General features: G+C 36.0%; 1 protein-coding gene across 3 annotated transcripts in view; it reads left to right on the top strand.

Annotated features, from left to right (window-relative positions):
- The window catches only part of INVS (inversin), a 90564-nt gene that overhangs the window by 6348 nt on the left and 67626 nt on the right, over nt 1-16590 (top strand). For all 3 annotated transcript variants that reach the window (XM_021528681.4, XM_085571813.1, XM_085571812.1), the window contains exon 3: nt 3232-3398. In XM_021528681.4, coding sequence (XP_021384356.2) covers nt 3232-3398 — 167 coding nt within the window. The remainder of the gene's footprint in view (nt 1-3231; nt 3399-16590) is intronic.

Genomic DNA, 16590 nt, shown 5'->3' with positions numbered 1-16590 from the left:
GTATATTCTTGGGCTCTGGAGAATGCTCACAGTATTTTCTTTCCTGTGTTTTACACAATGCTGAACATGTCTTTAATTAACAGTTCTATAGTGTTATCCATCTGTATGATTTTGATCCAAGGGAAAAGGGAGCAAAAGTTAGTCTTGTATTTGGAGAATCATTTTCCATTTTATGCTTAGAAGAGGCATCTACTGTTTTAATTATTTAAAATAACATAACAATGATTACAATAGTCATTATACTGAAGTGTCTGTTCAGTTCAGCTCCTCGTTGTAAAACCCTTATCATGCATTGCTTGCATCCAAATGCTTCCAAATCTCTGATGTGATGTTTCATTGTAAATTTTGACTAAACTATGGGTTTCAAATATGCAGTTGTGTGCTATTGTTTGATCTTCCTCTCTACTTCTCTCTTGCCTGTTCTACATTGTGGGAGGTAGAATAAATCTCAAGTATTGCAGCAGGCAAGATTCTTAGAAGTGACAAGAAATGGTCTGTCTTTTAATAATTAGGCAGAATTCATGTCCTCCTGCTGCCCTTTCTCCTTTTCTGGTTTTAAAAATGCATAGCATTGTTAAGAGTCTGATATGACTGCTTGCATAGAGTATCCGGAAGTGATGAAGTACAGCTATGAGAGCTAAATTTTGGACTTGGGCCCTGGATTCTGGTGTGATCATGACCTCTATTGGCAATAAGCTTATGGAATGCATATTCTGGTGGGACTTTTATTCCAAAAGGGAAGGGATCAAAAATTTTCTTTATTAGGCAGGTATGTGAAGAGAAATTGTTTTTGCCAAAGCACATTTTAGGTATGCTACGTACCTAAATGTGAATGTTTTGGAGGTGCTTTCTTGATCTGAGAAAGTGGTAATTTGCTGCAGCTGTGAAGTTCACAAGGCATTGTTGCTGGTGACTTTCATCAGCTTAATGTCTCTTTAGCACTTAATGGTGATACAGTAGCTCCCAGCCCTTGTCTTGTCTCTTAGCCTGAGCACAAAGACACCATTTTAGGGAAATGCTCACAGGATTTTAACCATTCTAAGGTCCCTACAGAGCCCTGGTAAACAACAGGAGAAAACCTGCTGCTGAAGATAGTTTCTTTACCTTCAGAAATAGTGCAGGAGCTTCAGGCAAATTACTGACATCAAGTTTTGAAGCTCTTGCTCATTTTTCCCTCAGATCGTATGCAGTCATGGAAACTCCTTGTCGTCAGCTACATCACTTTTTGGGAACTGAAAATGAACATTGATAGATATCTGTTGCTCTACTTAGTTATGTTGCACTTGAGCTGTAGGCCGTTTTTGCTTTTTGTTAAGTCTCTAAATCTTTTTTATACATCCTCTAACATTCTGTAACAGAAGGGGAACTGGGATTTAAGAGAAAGGTGCTGGTTTTGGACACTGCTGATGTAAGAACCAATGTTATCTGAGCATAAGCCCATGTGCTTGTGTCTTATTAGGAGAAATAAATATTTATGTAATTCTCTTAATATATTTGTTCAAGTTCCATCAGCTTCAAGCAATTTAAGACACTGTTGAAGTTATGCTAAAACTTAGCAGTGAAATGTGTCTAAGTGACCATGTTGAACTTGTACTGGAAGAGCACCTGATTGTAAATAGTTAATTAGAAAATCTGGCTTATTGGTTGGGAACAGTGACATGTTAAATCATGCTTGGGACTACAGTGTATGCAGAGAAGCAGGCTAAACAGCAGTGTGAAGGTGAGTATTATAATGCAAAAAGGTGTTCAGAAACCAGCCTGTTCCTGAGCAAGCTTGATGTAGGCCAGTAGAAGACTTCTTGTGGGATATTTTGGAGGTTGTTCGTTTGTTGTTTTGGTTTTTAGTAAACTGCTAGTGGCATCGAGATTAGTTGTAAAATCAGTGGGTTGTCAAGGTGAAATGGCAGTCAGAGAAGACAAGGCCACAGGTGAAGAATAAAAAGAATTTTTCTATATCTGCATCACAGAGGAGTTTGGAAATATTCTTAAGCTTTCTTTTGCAGAACAAAAAGACTTCTCTCAATGCAAATCACACTTTTGAGGCAAAAAAAAGTGTTTCACAGAGTGAATAATGTTATTGACATGGTATTCACTCTGTAGTTTTAAAGGAACTAAAAGATGTATTTGAGTGAGTAAATGATTTCTCTAACTGGCAGGATCCTACTTGACAGTGTTTTTTGTAAGTGGCTTGATTGGTAGGGAATGAATTTTAATTCTTGATATTCCCCTTAATTCATATTTAATCTCCTTGATTCTTCTTCTGGGTGAATCAATAGAAATTATAATTAAGAATAAATTTACTGGATATGTAGATAAGTATAATATGTTGGGTGAGAGCAAAGACTGTGTAAAGAAGCAGCATGCCTCTGCTGGAGTGTTTTTGAAGCATCAACAGTCATGCAGAAAAAGGAATAATTAAAAAGCAAAACTAACTTGCCTGTAAAATTCAGTGTTCCTTGGGTAATTGTAGACAATGCTTCTCCACTGGAGATTTGGAGAATCTGGATGCATGGGGTAGTTGATACCCATGAAGTTCAATGTGCTTGCCTTTATATGGTGACATGGAAATACAAAACTTTATAGTGAAACTGCTTTGTTTGGAGGGTTTTTTGGACTGTGAATAAGAATAGAGTTTTCAATTTTTTTGGATAGGATCTGAGATTACTGCCTTACTAACCTTATCAGTTCAATAAAACTTGAGAAGTATTTTAGTAGTTTCCATATTGTAAGACACCCTGAAGTAAATGATGGTATTGATGCAATTTTGATGTTTATGCTTTTAAAATAAATATTGCTGTGAGTAGGTTTCAAAGTTTGTTTTAGTTACAGAGTTTATAAGTTTCAGGAGGCCTATTTGGCTTCTGTGCTGTTATTTTTTAAATTAATCTGTGCAGCTGAGATCCGTGTAACTATTTGAAAATTATTTATAGTTATGCCACTGCAGAATGTTACTGGTGGTAGGTGTATTCATGGAACTAATGTTTTCTGAATTTACTTTTTTCTGCAAATATATTTTGAACTATTCTGTAACTGTCAGTAAAAGTAGGACAAAATGTAATGACTTTGAGTTTATCTCATAGTTCATTTTTTGTTCAGCCCAGTCATATTACAATGAGATACATGCTGTTCATATTATAGTAAGATGACTTTTTAATTAAAAAAATACTACTTTTAGCTAGATACTGATATACTTTGCTGGTTTAAGTGGGCGCTTTGTTTTGGTTTTTTCAGGAAACTCTGAGCTGAAGGATAAAGAGGACCAGTTTGGAAGAACTCCACTTATGTACTGTGTGTTGGCTGACAGGCTGGACTGTGCAGAGGCATTGCTGAAGGCTGGAGCTGATGTTAACAGAGCTGATCGCAGCCGAAGAACTGCTCTCCATCTTGCTGCACAAAAGGTATTTACTGTATAAGTGCTTATAAAGTCAGGGCTTTCACCACAGCTGTGAGGTGGGCTGACCCTGGCTGGATATCAAAGCTGCTCTATCACTCCTCTCCTCAGCTTCACAGGGAAGAGAAAACACAACAAAAGGCTCATGGGCTGAGATGAGGGCAGGGAGACATCCCTCACCAGTTCCTGTCACAGATAAAACAGACTCAACTTGGGAAAATTGGTTTAATTTATTACCAGTCAAATCAAAATAACATAATGAGAAATAAACACAAACTTTAAAATCATCTTCCCCACACCCTTCTTCCTGGGCTTAACTTAGCTCCTGAATTCTCTACCTTACCCTGCAGCCAGTGGTGCAGGGGGATGATGCTATCAGTTCATTACTGACTGCATCATTTTTCCTTCTACAGTCTCAGTCTATTGTACTGTCCAGTTACATTGCCTCCCCGAAGAAGTGCTAAAGGAAGTATGCAACAATAAAATAAAAGGCAATTGAAAGTATAACTTCAGAGATGGAAGAAATTTTGAGTGTGGTTAGGCCTGGAGGAAGTATCCACAGTCTCTCCACAGGAGACTAAGCAGGCTGCTGATGGGGAGGCGAAAAAAAAAAGGGGAGTGGCTTTGGCTAACCAAGACATTTCAGTTCATAAACTGTGCAAAAGACTCCACAGCGAAGATTAGAAATTCAAACTGAAAGAAACAATCTTTTATTTGCTATTTTAGTTTTTGAAGTATGTTAAAACTGTAACTGCTCAAAAAGTAGCAGTTTTTTGTCTGTGTGAGCTGTCTTTCGGTACCAGTTACAATGCCTGCCGTGATTTTCATAGCAAACCATTTCTGTATAAACCTTGTCACCTGTTTGTAATAGTTTACATTTTCAGATATTTTACTACAATCTGCATTTTTTTATGATTTTATTTTAATTAGGTTTATGTAAAGGCAGCTGCAGTATAGTCATGATCTTCAGTAAGGAGCAGTTAAATAGAAAACCATCTTAGGAAGATTATAATAAGGTGATATTTTCCAGGTACATTTGCATGGGAGTCCATAGCAACTGTGTGGTCTGTGTTACTGCATCCCTTACAGGAAAATAAAGTATTGTAGGATGTAGTTGACTTGAAATAGGCTAATTCATTTGCTTGGTTACATACCATTACACTCTGATGAAAATAATTCAGTCATCATCATAACCTTTTTTCCAGGATTAATTCTGTATTTCTAAGGGATCGACCAGCTTACTTGAATATTGTTGTTTCAAAGATAGGTATTTCATAAAAGCAGCAATGTCAGAGAGTTAAAAAATTGCTGTAATATACTTTACTTGCTTGGTATTCATACAGGCATTCAGATTTTATGATGTAATAGACATGTGAACATTTTAACCGTATTAAAAACTCAATTTTCAAAATTATGTTTTCCCCAGATTTTAAAAATACATTTTAGCATATTAAAACAATATAAATTCCTGTCTAAATCTTTGCCTGAAAGTTCATGTTGTGGATATTTGTATTATAGCAATTTAAGGCAAGAGAGATTTTGCCTTAATGTAATATCCTCTAACTGCATGTCCTCTCCATTCTCTTTACACCTTGCTTCAATGCTGAAAGTGAGATTGTAACATGGGATACTTGGACCATCTTAGATGGATTTTCAGTTGACAGTGCAAAGGAAAAGGAAGGTAAAACAGCATGAGATAAAGATTGTAGCAGTAGATTTTATGTAGTCACACACTTACTGTGTAAGGTACTAGATAGATGTGATGCACCCCATAGCAAAAAGGATCAGGAAAAAGCCCTTGCATATGCTTTTTATTTGCCTCACTTAGCTGTCCTGTAAAATTTCCGTCTGTGTCTTTTGAACAGTTACTTGCTATTGATGTCAGCTTATGAAATTAACATTTCATGTGTGTAAAATTTTGTCTGTAGTCTTTCCATATTAACATTTTTAGATCTACATTTCTGTCATGAGTGTCTTCTGAAAAATATGTAATATTAAAATTCAAAACAACTTGATGTTTCATGCAGTTTTGGCTGTTTAAATAATGTTTCGCATTCTGCTTATTTCTTGCTGATACTTTTGGTTTATGTTCCATTTTCTTTTTCTCCAAAAATAAAATCTCTCACTGCAGCTGACTTTCAGATAGAAAAAGAAACATGGTGTCATTTGTCCTTGTTGGTAAATCATTAATATACATATTTACCAGGCCACTGTATGGTTTTTGTTGTGTTCAAGCTTGAGAGTCAGTAGCCGTCCTGTGCTTCAGCAAAAACAGATTCACATGACTTTATAAATCCCCATTAATTGGTAGTCACAGGTACAAGCTGTTTAGAAGGGCAGTGTTTGGAGATTCAGATTCCTAAATTGTAGTTGTGTTATGTCCTAATTTTCCTTTTCTTTGGAGAGAGAAGCTATGTTACAGACCTTTGCATGCAACCAGTGAAGAGATGAGAAAGAAAAGACTCTTCTTTCTACACTGATGCTAACTAAAGCAGATGGAGGCTCATCTAAGTACCAGGATTACTTTTACTGTTCTTTGCTGTTTCTTTGAAGGGCTTTTGGGGCACCTTGCTCATCAGATCACAGCAGACAGACATTCTGAGGGCTCGAGTTTGTTGACAGAATATTTGAGACTCCTTAGGTCATCATTTTACATGCTGCCTTTATGTGTCCCTTTGGACTTGTTCCTCTGAAATAGTCTTGCAGCTGATTTCACAAAAAATGGTCTCTGCTGCCTTTCTTTGGGAACCTTAGAACTGTTTCAGAGGCAAAGAGTTTGTGAGAAAATGCTCTTCTAATGCCAAACAGAAGCAATGATTTAGTTGTCTTGGACTGAAGAGAGCTGAGTATTTTCATTAATGTGTTTGGATTCAAGATGGTGTCTCTCCCATTAGTAATCCTGGTTATCATAAAAACAATTGGTTTTGTTCTCTGCAGGATGAGATTAAACCGTTTCCACTTTTCTGTCTGGATATTTCACTGTAAGATGTTCATGTCTTTCAGTCCTAATAAAATTGCTTGTGGGTTTCTTAATCTCTATAATAGAACAAATATTCAGAAATGTGGCATTGACCTGAGTTCAGTCATAAATCATCAGTATTAAGTAAAATTAATTAGGACTTCAGTTGCTTTTGTTCTTTAGGATGGATTTCTGGTTGGATAGGACTTAACAACTGTAACACATCATGCCATTAAACACTTGCAAAATTAGCTTCTGACTCAACCTGTGTGAGTTGGAAGCATGGCTGTACTGGGTGTGTGTGTGTATGCATACACATATGTACATATCAGCTTTACATTATGTTAGTCTTAACATCCACCTCTCTGCAAGTTTTATGTTTCCAGCTATTGTTTTCAGAATAGAAGGCAGCCTATGCTTCCATCATGGTTGTCATTACTGTTACATAAGGAGTTCATTCTGTAAAAGCATTTCTTCCAGTCCTTCAAAATGCCAAGAATCATATCTAGAGTTGAAAATTCAGATTCTTATTTGTTGCTAGTGCAGAGTTCTTCTGAAATTATAGGTAAAGATTTTGGCATTATCCATGTGGTTATATAAAACATTATCTGATCTGATAGTTTCAAAATAGTTCCTTAATCCTTTTTCTGTTCCTAGTGGCACCTCTATGTCCTTCTGAGGTAGTTCCTTTGTTACTTGCAGTTGTGTAGTTGATCTCCCCCCAGTATTCTGGTGCACTCCAAGTGCCTTTACTTTGTTTCACAAGCATCTTAGAAGACATCTTTCAGAGCCATGGTTTGCCAAAATAGCTATATTTTGATTTGGGTGTCAATAAGTAGTACCAGAATTTTTGCACTTGCTATAAAAGCAGTTCAGTCTCTACCAAAACCATTTCTGATCTCATACCTAGGCAGACTGGCCAGTGCTCTTACAAATTCTTTCTGTTCCAAGGGTTTCAACACAGGTAAGAAGTGAAGGTGATCTGATGGTTTCAGCATCTCTGTCTAGTGTTGTTTTAATAACCAGGCTGTATTTACCAGTTAATGAGGAAACTCATGTCTCACAACTCAGGGCTGCTGTGTCATCCTGGTCTTGCCATGCTTCATTCAAATGGTTTTTGTCACTGGATCATGTCTACAAAGCAATAGTTAGGTGAAAAGCTGTCAGCTTCTCATCTCAACATCTGTTCTCATCTGAACAAAAGATTCTTATAATCTCTGTCTCAGACTTCACTAGTGACATTCTGGACTATTTGCAAGAAGTAAGGGTTTGGATATTCACTTATTACCCTTGTCACCTTTCTAAGGGTAAGCATTTTGACACCTTTCTTTGCAGAAAGTTCCTGAAATTAATAAGGTAAAGTCAGAAATTTCAGCCATACTGTTAGAAACACTAATGCTTTTTGAAAAACACCTGGGCTTATATATTGATACGATAACCTTTGATGAGTGGGTGTTTCATGCTGATAATTATGTTCTTAATGGTTAGTCCTCTGTTTAGTGATGGGCATCCTTTGTATTACAGCTTTTAAGTTTTATACATTGTTGGTCTGAGAAAGATTGCTAGCTTGAATAAAGAGATAGTTTAACTTTCTTTATGCTTAAATGTAACAAGTATATCTTTCTTTCAATGGAAAATAATATAGTACAATGCAATGTGAGATGATGGGCTGAGAATAATCTCCTATAACTAAAAATTTGCATTGCAAACATCTGCATTGCAGACATCTACGTATAAGCTAATCATGTAGATAACTTAAAAGTAATTCACTTGAGGGTGTAGTCATTCACCCTAAAGTGAGATGACTATTCTAGGGCACACTGACTAGCTCATTCTTTCTTTTAGGCATCTGATGTAAGTTTTTGTATTGTCAATATTGTAATTGTGACAAATTAGTCTCACTCAAGGCACACACTTCTTTAGCAACTCGTTTTCTGATTGTCCTTGACATGATCTTTCATAGTATCTGTCTTTCTTTCATCAGCCTTATGATGCAGGTGATTCAGTCTTTGTAGGCAGAAGGCCATGTAAATCAAATTATTTGGTGTCTTTCCTTTTGGATTTTCTTCTGTTCCACTCCTTTGGTCTCTCTTTTCAAATGCGCAGGTCTCACAAGCAATTTTAAAAGGGTGCACACCCCTTAAAAAATAAGAAAAAGGGGCAGGTCAAGTAATTAACTTCACAAAACTTGAATTAAAAGCAGTCAAACGCAAAAAAACCCGCAAAAATCCAAACCCACCAGAAAAATGATACAAATTATTGCAGGAGTGCACCTGCAAAGATTACCATGGGAGTTTCAGAGGGTGGTTGTAACTTCCTGAACACGGATGTAATTTACTGGGAACTGAAACTGTGACTGATTGCAACAGAATTAGAATCATTAGCATAACTTGTCAGTGATTTTGCACTGAGGAATTGTAGTACTGTGTGGGTACAGACTATTTAAGCTTGTAGAACTTATATTATTATGAAATAAACATGCTATGAAGATATGTGTACTGGGATTACAGTTTAACAACAGTCATTCATTTCCAGTTGCAGGCATTTGTATTTGTAGCAATTTGCTTCTAGTGTTAAATTACAGCTTTTTGAAACACTGACATGTGATACTTATGAATGGAAATATTTATGCATACCCAAAATACCTGTATATGTTTTGTCATTTCACTTTCATTAAGTAATTCCAGTTTAATTTAGGGGACGGGGGAAAAGCAGACTTGCCTCTTTCAAAATTTCTCACAGGGGATGCTCACTTATTAGCAATCTGTTTACTTTGGCGAGTAATCTACCTGAATCTTTCTGAATACTTTAGGCACAGCCTTTTGTGTTCTTAGGGATAAAAGAAAAAATTCAATTTTTCTTTTGTTGGTTTCTAGTAATATGCACTCCAAATAATCTATCAGGATGCTTAAATGTTAGGAGGATTTTAATTTTGGCTTCAGGAAGATTGATATAACCCCAGGGGGAAAATGTGACTTTAGTAGTGTTAAATATTCTGTAGCTTATATTATTTATTTACTGACATGGTTGTTGATAAATAACAATACATCCGGGATGCAGTTAGGAGTTCTGTGTAAAGTAGGAGGATATATTTTAATGGTCTTTGATTTTTCTTAAACTAGAAAAAAATGGTTGTTCCTGTATACTCAACAGTAACAGTAAAAAAAGCCTGTGGCAAGCATTAGACATGGTAGAAAACTGGAAACACAAGGTAATCTTTAGTTCACTTATTCTATGAAAGTTTATTCCCAAGCTTTATCTAATGAGTTAGTCCAAGAGCTGCAAAAAGAGATTTTTTTTTTTTTTCCTTTTCCCGAGCAAATAAAAGGTGTTTGTATTAAAAATTCTCAAATTAACTTGCCTGGGAGCCAGTTTGTACATTTTCCCCTCATTACCTTTTCCAAAATGTATTTCCTGGAGCTGTAGTCTCTGAGATCTTTCATCAGACTTTATTTGATCTGCATAAAAGAGCACATGTGCTTCTAACTTTCTTTTCCAATCTATGTAATGAAAATAAGTGATTGTCAGAGACAATGGTGGCCAGTTCATGTTCTTGTTTTTCTCAGGCCAATAACCTTTTATGATGTTCCCCCTGAAGTGAGAGCTCATAATGAGTAATATTAATTCTATGCATGTAGGTTCCTGAAATGTAAATGAGCTTTACATTCATTCTGTGGTATTTTCATCTGAATATACAATTTGATTAAATGTGAGAAATATGAACACACCAGGATGTGAAACAGGACTCTTTGCTGACCTGCTAGAAGAGGTGATGTTTTTAGTATGTGGGACTGTAGTTTTCTTTGTGATTAATTAAGCCACAGACAACAACCATAATACAAATGTTTTCTTTACTTTCCTTAACAATGAGTTCTCTCTAGTGAATGTGACCTGAAGTTGTTTAAGGGTGGAAGGCAGAATAGTTCCTTGTGTGTGATTTGTGTGTCTGTTATACTACAGATAAGCTGTCCTTGCTACCAAGGGGTTGCTACCATCCACGTCTTTCCCCTGAGCCCTTTTCACAGCTTTGGAATTGCTCACTGGGCAGTGACTTGACATAAAATGAACTCTACAAAAGAACAATTAATTTTCTGCCTATTTAACACAAGGCCCCATGTTCCCAAATTATTTTTGCTATTGGTTGATACTACCATTGATCTGTGCTGCAAACCCCATTGAAATGGTTAAAAATAGCTACAGGAAAAATTTAAGAAGAGAAAACTTGCATTGTTACAGAGATCTGATTCCCACTACATTCCCCAAGAAAGTTATTCTGTCACTGCTGAGAATGAACAATAAAACAGAGACCTTGCAAGGCTGGAATTTCCTAAATGAATACTGGCATAATAAAAAATATTCTCAAAGCCATAGGTAAGAATTTTAGCATCCTATTTGAGTTCAGGAAGGATGGGAACCCTTTTGAAATTGGTATTTTTCTGTGTGTGATAAATTGCTGCTGTGACTCTCTTTCAGGATCTTGTATGTATCTCCTAATTCTGCTTTTGATTGTGCTTTAGATTTCATTAACACTTCCATTTGCCTCTGTTAAGTCTTGATTCAGAGTGAAATTTGGGCGCTACTTTGCAATACTGATATGCTATTCTCATATTCAGGCAGTGCGTTTTCAGCTTGCACACTTTGTCATGTCTTGTAACAAGGCAAGAACATGCACATTATTGTTTCCTCATTAAGTATTAAGTTGCTATAGTCATATGGTATCCAACAATTGTCTGCCTGTACTGTCAAAATGTGGGTTAAAATCTAGCCAGTTCTTTTTTCTGCAAAAGATAAAACTGTGGAAATACTGTTCTACATGTTAGATTTCAGTTGCACAGCAGATACTAAGACATCTGAATCTGATTTCTCACTGGTTTTATGTTAGCGTGAAACCATATTTTAAGACAAGGTTATGCAAAAATTTTCATGCCAAAGTGTTCTTTTGACTTGAAGTTCAAGATCAGAATTTCAGACTAGCTGTAAGATCAAACTTGGTTTCTGTAAAACCTTCACTGATAAATATGGTATGAATGTCTATAATCAATGGCACTTGTTGAGTTGTTTTTTAAATTATTTTAGAAGCAGTTGGTTACTAAACTAACTTACTCTGGTAAGACATATTTGAAAGTATTGCTTGCAATTTGTGGCTACCTCCCTGACTATAGCTACTTTCCAGCAGACATTTTGCACATCAAAGGAGTTACAGCATGGCTAGCCAAAAAACACAGTGTCTGTTACTGTCTGTGTTTAGGATTGGCTGGTGAAAGAAAACAAATAAAGCTGTCCTACATGCTAAAATGAATTATTCTATAAATATGACAGATTTGCTCTATAGCCTGCTGTAGACAGAATGGTTCTATCTATTTCCAGTTGGATTAGCAAAATAGTATTTCCCCCCATTTAGAATAGTAGAAGTAAAGCTGAAGGAGCATGGAGGATGTTTAAGGAGAGGGTTTGCATGTGTGGAGTATTTACCCCAATAGTCTACCCAGTAGCAGAGTATATTAGCATGGAAAGGGATGGACTGAGTTCCCTTTGACATGCATTTGAAGTGTTGGTCTCCACTTGCCTGGGGCAGTTGTTGACTAGCAACCATCACTGTGGCATCCATATTTTGAAGGATTTTGTTTTAATTGTGAGGTTGTAAACATAATCTAAACACAGAAAGAAAAGAATAAGCATGATTTTTCTAAACAGAAGAAAGAATAAATACATCTAAGGTTTTTGGGAAGATATGTGGATTAGTTCTTGTTCTGTGTAAGGCATGTCAGTATGATTCACAAGGAGGCACATCTGGAACACAGCTTGAAAAATACAGTGGTGTACCATTTCTGATTCTGACTTGTAATAGTGGAAAAGATTCTCACTTATCAAGAATCGTGATCATAAACCAAATATAAATAAGGCTTGCAGCAGGAAATCCACAAGTAATAATAGGTAGACAACTCATTGGGCTAGTAAGTCTCAATCTTAAAGACATCTACAGATTTTGCTGATAAGATTAGGTGTTAAGAACAGTAGTTTTTCTTCACTATTTGGCACCACCTAGTCCTCTAGCATAGCATTGTTGTGTTGCCTTTTTTTTTTTTAATAAAAGCAAACTGGGGGAATGATACATGTTCCATTTATCTTTAATCAAGGTGTATGTTAAAAAGAATGATAGTCTGCTAAGTAAGAACAAACCATAGCAGTGACTATAACCTGGGATAAGTAGGTTTGTAGCATAAACAACATAAAATAAACAATAAAGGAGTTTTAAAGCAAAACTTGAACAACTTCCAAGAACACTGTGAGCTCACTCTCACCAGCAAAGGCATAAATGGCTGTACATGAGTGAGACTTTGGAAAGAGTTTGCTCAGTCTTCCCTGGGTCAGGTCAGTTGCACCTCTGTAGGTCTCCTTCACACAGGTGCTTCTGTGGGGCTCAGCATTAGGAATTCTGAACTGCTCTCCTTTTGGAAAGGATAGAAGGCTATTAAAAATGTGTAAAATGTAAATAAAAATGTATCTACTGAATGTTACTTTATAGGATTTGAAAATATTTGAGACAATATTTGTCTCTTCTTTGCAGTATTTATTATATTTGGAGTACATTTTAGAGTGGAATAGTAATCATTAAAATTTATTCATAGAAATGTTACATATTGTTTCAAATTTTATTTATAGGTTTGCTTGAATTTTGTGAGAGCCAACTTACCCAAATGTCCTGTAGGTTCAAATTTTCTTCAGGCAATAGTAGTCATAAAGGATCTGTTTGCCAAACTACTTATTTAAATATCTGTATTTTGTTCTGTACTGCCCATAATTAAAGTGTTAAATCATCTGTGTCTGGTTGAAACTATTAATAATTACGTACTTATCCCCGGGAATATATTGTAAGCCTGAGAAGTTAAAACAATAAAATACTATATATTTTGATTTTTTTGACTAAATAAATCTCGTCACAGTGTTTAGATTTCTTAAATTAACACTGTGTTGCACTTGAATAGTAGTGTCCTTTATCTTTTCAACCTGTATTTTGAGCAAGAACATTTCCCTTAAAGTAGAATAGCAGATATTCATGTTTTATATCTTTAAATAAAACTTATAGTTTAAATTAAGTTTTCATGTAATTTGATTTAATAATGTTTTTCTGTTATTAAGTACTTTCAGAAGCATAGGAATCCGTTGTTAAAAAACATACTCCTTTTAGCATAGTTGAGGAATCAGTTAATTAATTTTGGCAATTGCTTTTTAACTGTTTAAATAACTTGTGTATTTTTACTTGCATTATTCTTTTGGCTGCCTGATTTTAACAATGTTCCTGTGGTTGTGGTGTTTTATTTGGGGGTTTCTTTTTCATGTTCTCTTCTATTGTTTGCTGTAGTAAACAGCCTCAGTTTAGGGACTGTGCCTCTGATCTCACTGGTTTTGGATAGTACCACCCTGAGAATAATAAATGGTTTCAATTTGCCTCAGAGTGATGTGACTTGTGAGGTCCTGTGTTACTAGATACTGCATATTGTCCTAGAAAAAGCAATTGAAGAAAATTTATAATGATAATTTGAATTTATCTAGTCCTGGTTTCTATCACTCTGCTACAAAGAAAAAAAAGTGTAGATATTAAATGGAATAACAACTGTAGCACCTCCCTGTCACCCAGCACGGTATTGGGATTCCTTTTGCAGTGGTGCAGATCCTTGCCTCACTGTTTCCCAGCTCAAATCTTTCTGGGGTTAATTTTCCCGGAGTGTCTGCCTGGCTTTCCAAGAGCCCTGTACAAAGGGAGTCAGTACAGCCTAGTGGAGAGCAGAGTCATGAGCATTTGCATCTCTGGAATGTTTTTATTGACAAAAGGTAGTCTGCTATTGACATTCGTGTCCCTTGATGATACTTCTATCCTAGCTTATCTTTGCTGGTCAAATGCCTTAATTGTTCTGGCCTTTAATTCAGTCAAAGTTGGTGCAGGAGTGGAAGAGAAAAGAGAAGGAACAGGTCTAACAGAGCATCAAGCTTGAGCTGTGAAGCTGCTGGCAACGATCAACCTGTCATAATGTTATGATTTGTTCATTTTTATACCATTTATTAGCCTTTACTTGTTGTGCCATTTGGCCTCCAGGGCAGATAAAGTGCTGTCTAATTTGGTAGGTTTGCTTCTGTCAGAGTGGCCTCGACAGAGAAGGTGTTAGCTGTAGTGACAAATAATCAATAGCTGTCGTTGTCATGAGGAACGTGAGTAGTTGGGCCTTTCATCTGGAGGATTAGAGGTCTAATTGGATTGAGAATAGGGAGGGTGAGCTGTTGGGTAACCCTGTCAGCTATGTTAAGCTGTCAAATGTCAGCTTTCCTGAAAGGAAGAAGGAATGGTTAGCTTTCAGAAACAAGGAAGAAGACATATGAAAGCTTTTTAAAAAGTAACAGATAGAAAAGTAGAATAGACTAACATACGCTTTAACCCTTTCTTGTTTAATTACATATCTTTCTCGTTAATGAGGATGCGTGGTGTGCACTCTCTCGCTCTCTCTCGGAGACAAGCAGAATTTGTGTGAAACAGATTTGGCAGTGTTATACCAGATCAGACTGGTTTTATGTCTTGAGAAAAAGCCAGTTAACTACTCAGATAGGGAATATATATGAAAAACATTATGCCATGGGGGAAGAAAATATCCATCATGGAAGGAATCACTTAATAGAAGCTGTAAGGAAATAAAATATTTTAATATTTTGTTGTAAAGATATGTCAGTCTGATAATACCAGTATATTTTCTCAGATCTAAGCAGTTGTTTCAAAGTTGCTGTAAGTAGAGTTATTATAATCTAGTCCTGCACTGGACTTAAAAATCATCAGTTGAATTTTGTCTGCATTTTCTTACTGTTGTTTTTGATCTTTGCTTTCTGCCTGTTTCTTGGAGAAAGATTTCTGTTGTTCTAAATAAGATAAATCCAACTAAACACCCATTACGCTGGTAGAACAAGTAATTTAATGTCTCAGATGTGCTAATATTTACCTTACCAGAATAAATAATAGGACTACATTTTAATGAAGGATTTGCTTAAAAAATTATTGAAATAGTGTTTTTTTTTAATTTGTTATCTTATTTTGCCACTTTTTTCAAAGCAAACCTTAACTGTAACCATGCCAGTATTCCCCTTCTCTAAGTAACACATTTGCCTTGAGATCTGTAGTACTTGGCCATAGTTATCTGTAAAACGGATCTGGAAATAGCAATATTTTTAGACAGTGGAATAAAGCTCTTTATTTTACATCAATTAATTTAACAAAAGACAATTTTATATTTTTCTTCTTTTTTTATTTCTTATGGACTTCTAGGTACTTCAAAACTCTCAGATTTTTTTTCTTACGTGTTAGGTCATTTATTTAGAAGTGGTGGTTTTACTATTGGTATTTCAATTTGGATTGATTCCCCTGCCACTCCCCTCTCTTCTGCAGCACTTACTGATGGTCATCTGGACTTGCAACATCATTTTTACTGGTGGTCTGCTGTAAACAGTGGCAAACCCATCCTTAATCTCAGGTTTATCTTCATAGATGAGTACAATAGTGTAAGTATTCCAGAGACAGAAATCTTGGATGCATTGTCTGTTATTACATTTCAGTGGCATTATGTGTCAGGAATCATGGAGGTTTTATCCCTTTGAGATTAACTGCCATGCTCTCAAACACCCATCTTTGTGTGAGAGTCTGAATTCATGTGTGATTAATAATTTTTGGGTTTGCAATTACTATCTGGCAGGTACTATACCTCTGTCATTTTTTTCTGATAATCCAGTTCTCTTGATTTATCTTTCTCTGCTTGGTTTTATTGCTTCCCCAACTTGGACTTTTTGATCTTGATATTTATTTTTGAGTCTGACTAACCTGATTTAAACACATTTAACCTTCTGGTGTGAGCTACAGGATGGACAGATGAAGAAGTGACATCATAGCCTACTCTCACAGCTTGAAGTGTGCTGAAGGTTGTTGAGCTACAGAAGTATTTTGCTGCTGTGGCCTGACTGGCATCAGTATCCATAATATCCGTGAAGTTGACCCAGCATTTCTGCACTGTGTGTTGTCTGCAGTGTAGACACACTGGGGCAAAATGAGCAAGCCCGAGCCTATTTCTTTTTAATTATATATTTACCTTATTGAAAATCTATCCACTTCTCTGATTTTTTTTGCAAAATTCCATCTTTTGTTTTATCCATTGTGATAGAGTGTCATAATTCAGTATCTTTATTTCTAGAGTTTTACCAAACACTT

Source organism: Lonchura striata, chromosome 2, assembly GCF_050655825.1.
Source record: "Lonchura striata isolate lonStrDom1 chromosome 2, ASM5065582v1, whole genome shotgun sequence".
Classification (NCBI taxonomy): Eukaryota; Metazoa; Chordata; class Aves; order Passeriformes; family Estrildidae; genus Lonchura; species Lonchura striata.
This window is presented reverse-complemented; position numbering and strand designations above follow the sequence as displayed.